General features: G+C 44.0%; 1 protein-coding gene across 1 annotated transcript; it reads right to left on the bottom strand.

Annotated features, from left to right (window-relative positions):
• Positions 1-973: 973 nt before the first annotated feature.
• On the bottom strand, positions 974-2080 carry LOC111858752 (eukaryotic translation initiation factor 4E-1B-like). Its single transcript, XM_023840779.2, has one exon. It carries the CDS (start codon positions 1882-1884, stop codon positions 1225-1227), a length of 660 nt encoding a protein of 219 aa, XP_023696547.1. The 5' UTR covers positions 1885-2080; the 3' UTR covers positions 974-1224.
• Positions 2081-6881: the final 4801 nt, after the last annotated feature.

Here is a 6881-nt window from a genome sequence, read left to right as displayed (position 1 = left end):
TTGCTCTGAACGATTTGTAGTTAGTCTTTTTCCTATTTTGCTTTCTGATCTCTTGAGGTCTGTTTTGTTTTGTAGTGTTTTCTGTTTAAATAAACCCCCGTGTTCCCTGAGCCGCCAGTGGTTTGTCCACCTCCTCCTTCCCAGCCTACACCACATGCCACGCTCCCGTGCCCGAACCACCCGAATCCATGACAGCATGTGAGAAACAAAACTCTGACTCCTTAGCTACAGTTCATAAGAAAACACTTTGAAATCATCTATCCACCCATCCATCTGTGGGGCAAACTAACAGACCAACGATTAGTTGATATAGAAACTGAGCAGATGTTCTGGTTTGAAAGCTACCGTGTGGCGATGCGATGAAAGTACATAGATATTCACAACCTAATGCAAGTTTGCCTAATTTATAGACACGACCAGTAAGCAGGCTCTGTTAATACTATTTGGCATTGTATCTCAGAATTTCACAAGTTCAGCATATTTTATCAGAGTTCTGCGCTAATGCCACAGACTGTTGAAATGGTGTCTCTCGTGAACGATCGGGACAGTATCAGACAGGGGTTCTATCTTTATTTTCCACAAAGAGTGAGTGGGGGGCATTTCTCCGTTTCTTAGGTCTCTGTAGTTACCGCCCCCACCCCACACATCTTTTAAAGGTACCCATTGAATAATGCAACCAGAGATCAAGAACTGCAAAGATATTAGTCTAATGCACTGATATGTAAAATACAACTAAAAGGTTTAAAAAAGCAGCATTACAATTAACTACCACATTACTACAATTAATGTGTCTCTAGCATTGCCCTCTGTCTAACCTTGGATTATATGACCTGCACTCAAATGGCCAATGAAGATGTTGATTTAGTGTGTGGTGAAAAATACATGTTGCTAAAAGGCCATAAAGATGCAGCCATTCAAGACCAACTAGCACTAGATTAAGAAAAACAGAATAAAGAAACAGATGACCGCCACCTTTGTTTGCAGAAGTTCTCTTCCCCCCATGATTTTAATTGCTTATGACAAAAAGAAGCTGCAATCAACAGCAGGTCTTACAACACAAGTTCTGATGAATGGGAAAAAATAAAAAAAATCTGAAATGCTGGGTCATAGCAGTGTTCCACATCCACGATTATTATGGGGTATTTTAAAGCAGTTGTTCGGGACAGACCAAAAAAAAAAAACCCAAAAAACTTAATTTCACCAAATTCACAGGATGTGGGAACTTCACACGACAAACTTGTTCTTGGTGATGGAGTTGCTCTTGGTGGCCGTGTCCGCGTGAGCCTGATACCCGATTACCAGCTTTTTCGGCAAGTTAAGCTCCTCCTTGTATCTGCGCCCGATGTGAATGACGGCTTCGCGGTTCTCGGTGTTGGTGGTCCACACAGCGATCTTATCCCCCTTTGTGCGGATGTTAATGACAGCGCCGCACACATCGCCGCTGAAGGAGCCGAAGCCCTCGCCGATGATACACAGCAGCGACTCCAGCCAGAAGCGGTCCAGCTCGGAGTGCCGCTGCTGCTTGGACAGCGTGACGAGCCAGCGTCCACCACACTTGTTGCGTCGGTCTTCCCACATGGGCACGATGCCGTCCCTGAACACAGCGTAATCGCAGCCCGACGACAGCTTGCTCGCCGGCTGCATGTTGTCGAACAGCGCCCAGAAGTCCTCCACGGTGTCAAACTTGGTGACGATCCTCAGGTTGTCCTGCCACATCTTGCTCTTGTCGTTCTTGTAGAACCAGAGCACCCAGCGGCTCTGCAATGGGTGTTTGATATGGGTGTTCAACACAACGACGGCTTCCCCGTCCTCCTTAACATCCTTCCTGCTCTGCACACCATCTTCAGAACGCAGGCTTAACATCTGCCCCGCTGCATCCGACATGCTGATTATTTCATGGACCAGGTCAGCTCCAAACAGTAAACTTCAGTGAACCTCAGCTGTACACAAGCAGCCAGGTAATCAGTTCAAGCGCAGGTCTGGCGGAGAGGCCAAACAAGAGAGCCCGTGATTGAGGCAGGTGCGGAGGGGAAGCCCGCTCTTCTCCATCGCCAATCTGCTGCTAGATTGATTGCAGCTCTGCAACTGAAGATTATCACCGCCCTCCAAAGATTTGTTTTACATCGATCGCATGGCGCGTTATAACCGTTAACAATAGTTATTCCAACAAAATATGACTTAATGAATTCTAATGTTATATCTGGAAATAATATAAACGTATCTTTAACAAATCTTAACAATCACAGGGTGTTTTTTTTTTTTTTTACTGTTGTACAGCGTGAGTCCGGTCAAAACCTGAGTCCGGTTTTGAGACCACATTTTTACTTACCCGGTCTTGTATCGGAACTGAAAGCATTTCTACTCCATCATGAATCAGTCTCGAACTACAGCGTACGTGTATGATTCGGATTCGTAATTTTAAAGTGAGTTTTTTAACAACAACAAAAAAATCTAATAAAATAGACGAAGCGAAAGAATAATAACATTTATATTGTTCGTTTTGGCTGTAATTCAGATATTATACAGTATATTTTGAAAAGACAGTCGATTAGTATCTTCATAACAGACAAGATAGTTTCAGTAGTTACTCAATTTGGCTATGTTAGTCACAAAAGTAGTGCTGTCCAATGCAAGAACATACTAAACATACCTAAACTGCTCAGCCGAAATGGTGGTGGTCACCCTTCAGACCTCACATGGTTAGTTCTACCCAGAATCCATTACGAGTTACGCAGGTATTATGTTAACTGTTGTTCTATGCCGTTTTATGCCATTTATACACTGCTCAAAAAAAATAAACACTTTGAAAACGCATCAGATCTTAATGGGGAAAAAATCATGCTGGATATCTATACTGATATGGACTGGGTAATGTGTTAGGAAGAAAAGGATGCCACATTGTTTGATGGAAATGAAATTATCAACCTGCAGAGGGCTGAATTCAAAGACACCTCAAAAATCAAAGTGAAAAAATTATGCGGCAGGCTAGTCCATTTTGCTGAAATTCCATTGCAGCAACTCAAAATCATACTCAGTAATTTGTGTGCCCCCCCCCACCCCACCCCACCCCACATGCTGTATGCATGCCTGACAACGTGGAGGCATGCTCCTAATGAGACGACGGATGGTGTCCTGGACCGGAGGATCTCCTCCCAGATCTGGACCAAAACATCACTGAGCTCCTGGACAACCTGAGGTGCAACCTGACGGCATCAGATGGACCGAAACATAATGTCCCAGAAGTGTTCTATTGGATTTAGGTTAGGCACACGTGGGGGCCAGTCAATGGTATCCTTCATCCTCCAGAAACTGCCTGCATACTCTCACCACATGAGCCCAGGCATTGTCGTGCACCAGGGGGAACCCAGGACCCACTGCACCAGCGTAGGGTCTGACAGGGGGTCCACGGATTTCATCCCGATACCTAATGGCAGTCAAGGTGCTGTCGTCTAGCCTGTAGAGGTCTGTGTGTCCCTCCATGAATATGACTCCCCAAACCATCACTGACCCACCACCAAACCGGTCATGCTGAACAATGTTACATGCAGCATAACGTTCTCCAGGCATTTCACGTCTGTCACATGTGCTCAGGGTGAACCTGCTCACATCTGTGAGTGGCAGACCTGCCAATTCTGGTATTCTATGGCAAATGCCAATCGAGTTCCACGGTGCCGGGCAGTGAGCACAGGGCTCACTAGAGGACATCGGGCCCTCAGGCCACCCTTATGAAGTCTGTTTCTGATTGTTTGCTCAGAGACATTCACACCAGTGGCCTGCTGGAGGTCATTCTGTAGGGCTCTGGCAGTGCTCATCCTGTTCCTCCTTGCACAAAGGAGCAGATACCGGTCCTGCTGATGGATTAAGGACCTTCTTACTCTCCTAGAGTAACTGCCTGTCTCCTGGAATCACTTCCATGCCCTTGAGACTGTGCTAGGAGACACAACAAACCTTCTGGCAATGCCATGTATTGATGCGCCGTCCTGGAGGAGTTGGACTGCCTGTGCAACCTCTGTAGGGTCCAGGTATCGCCTCATGCTACCAATAGTGACACTGACCGTAGCCAAATGTAAAACTAGTGAAAAACAGTCAGAAAAGATGAGAAGGAAAAAATTTCAGTGGCCTCCACGTGTTAAATCCTGTTTGGGGGGTCGTCTCATTGTTGCCCCTCTAGTGCACCTGTTGTTAATTTCATTAACACCAAAGCAGCTGAAACTGATTAACAACCCCCTCTGCTACTTAACTGACCAGGGGTGAGTTTCCCGAAGCCTTCTTAACGCTACGTCGTTCGTTAGTTCTATCTTTTAACACAGAACTTAAGAACGACGTAGCGTTAAGAACGCTTCGGGAAACTCACACCCAGATCAATATCCCAGAAGTTTAATTGACTTGATTAAAAAGTGTTCCTTTAATTTTTTTGAGCAGTGTATATTAATGATGTAGGAATGTATCACAACACACCCATTTAAAGCGCCTTGGGGCAACTCTGTTGTGGAAGGCACTATATAAAAATGAATTGAATTTTCTATGAGTTCTTTGATCGGTTTATTATATCATAATCAGCTTTACATGTATCAGGTTCCGCTAGTAGAAAAACAGCAGGCGTACTCAGACATAGCACAAATCATTTCTCTTTTTTGTTTTTAATGCTGACTGGTTTAAAACACTACTGATCTTACGAAACCATAGGGGGAACAAAGACTGTTCCCCTCAGAACAGAGTTACCATGGGATCGTCCCATATTGAATAATAAAATGTTGTGTCTCCCTCTCCTGTAAGGACAAAGTTTGTGCATGCTTAACCACCGTGGCACCCTTATAAATAACAGTGTCTGCTTGTTTGACAGATAATGAAATATCAAACAAATAGCCAGGAAAACTTGCATTGACATATTTGTAGGCTACTAGAACTAGGCTGTAACATACAGCTTTTTACACATCTCTTACCCTACTGAGTCGCTCACACAAAAATTTGATCATCAGTGGTATAATATTGTGTATTCGTAACTAAATACTAATATTTGAGACCAAAGGATTGTCATTCTTAAATAATGCAGTTTTTTTCTGATTTTGGTCTCAGCTTGGTCCCCCCCCCCCCCCCCCACCAAAGTCTCAGTCTTGACTCGGTCTCGATCCCCCCTAAAGTCCCAGGCCTTGTCCACAGGTGCATGGGTATTTCTTAAAATGGTGTTTTCTCTCCTCTGTTATTAAAAAAAAAAATCTCCATCCACATGAAAAGGCTAAAAACGGGCTGTAGATAACAAACTCACCTTATGTGAACAGCTAATGGTGCACAATCTGACGTCAGGCAAAGCAGACATTACAAGCCAAAAACTCAGTTTTCCGTGTACACGTTGATGCTGAAAATGGAGTTTCTGAAAATCTTAACCCTGGATGGAGTTTTGTAAAAGCTTTCAGCGACCTAAAATACTGTTTGTGTGTAGACGAAAGGCCAAAACACATAGAAAAAGCTACATTTAAAAAAATATGGAGAAGGCCTCAGTCTTGACTTGGTCTTTGCCCCATGAAAGACTCAGTCATGTCTCAGTCTTGACATCCCAAGTCTTAGTCTTAACTCAGTCTCGACCATCCCCCCCAATGTCTCCGTCTTTACAAGATTTCCACCCCCAAAATCTTGCTCTTGAGTTGGGCTCTATTCTTCGTGGTCTTGGTTTTGAATCAAGCTCAATATAGGTAATCTCGTCCCTATCACTACTAAATTTATAGCCAGCTGGTGTAACACTGACCAATGTAAAGTCGAATTGCAACTTAGTTGTTAAGTATGCACATAGTCAGCTGCAAACTCCTGCTGGATCTGCAGATACATGCCTAGACACATAGATATTAACAAAGTGGTAAATTAGACAATAGCTTGATACTTAACAGATCAGCCATAACATTATAACCACTGACAGATAAAGTGCAAACCATTGATTATCTCATCGCAATGTCACCTGTCAAGGGTCAATGGCACCTGTCAAAGCACCTACAATAGGCCCATTGCCAGAACTGGATCGTGGAAGAAGGCGGCCTGGTCTGATGAGTCACGTTTTCTGTAGCATCATGTGGATGGCCGGGTGCGTGTGCGTTGTTCACCAGGGGAAGAGATGGCACCAGGTTGCACTATGGGAAGAATGTGAGCCAGTGGAGGCAGTGTGATGCTCTGGGCCTTGTCCTGTCAGAAAGCCTTGGGTCCTAGCATTTGTCCTGGCTTTCGTGTTGATGTCACTTTCACACATGCCTCCTACCTAAACATTATTACAGACCAAGAACACTCCTTCATGGCAGTGGTATTCCCCGAAGGCAGTGGTCTCTTTCAGTAGGATATTGTCCTCTGTCACACTGCAAAAATCATTCAGGAATGGTTTGAGGAACAGGTAACATGGTTAAATGGTGCAATCATTACTTCCAATTTTATTGTGTAGAATGAATCCATTGTGTAGTACGTGACTATATTCTCAGTAACCGTCAGTTCTATGTTGTGTCAGGAAATATCACTGTGCATATTGTGTTTCCTGATATTGTCCTGCCCTGTTTGTAAGCATGCTGACACAGTTACTCTTTTTTCTGCCATTTAAATCCAACTGCTGTTGATAGTATGCTATTAGCTATAATTCTGAAGACGCAACCTATTCAGTATCTCTTATATTGTCAAATCCCTGACTGATATGTACTGTGGCACTTATTCATGAACAGTACTAGCAGTTATTATGTTGAAGTACTGAGTAAGTATGCTGTTAATGTTTTCTGGCGTGTACATTGTGCTGCTTGTAAATGACTGACAAAGGCATGTGTTGAGAGTGTCAGCAGGCCCTTTTGAAGCCACAGAGCACGGCTGCTTTGTCAGGTGCCGAATTGCTCCTGGCTTTGCTCAGAGTGACACTG

This window comes from Paramormyrops kingsleyae, chromosome 2 (assembly GCF_048594095.1).
Source record: "Paramormyrops kingsleyae isolate MSU_618 chromosome 2, PKINGS_0.4, whole genome shotgun sequence".
Taxonomy (NCBI): Eukaryota; Metazoa; Chordata; class Actinopteri; order Osteoglossiformes; family Mormyridae; genus Paramormyrops; species Paramormyrops kingsleyae.
The sequence above is the reverse complement of the archived record's forward strand: the minus strand, read 5'-3'. Positions and strand labels throughout refer to the sequence as shown.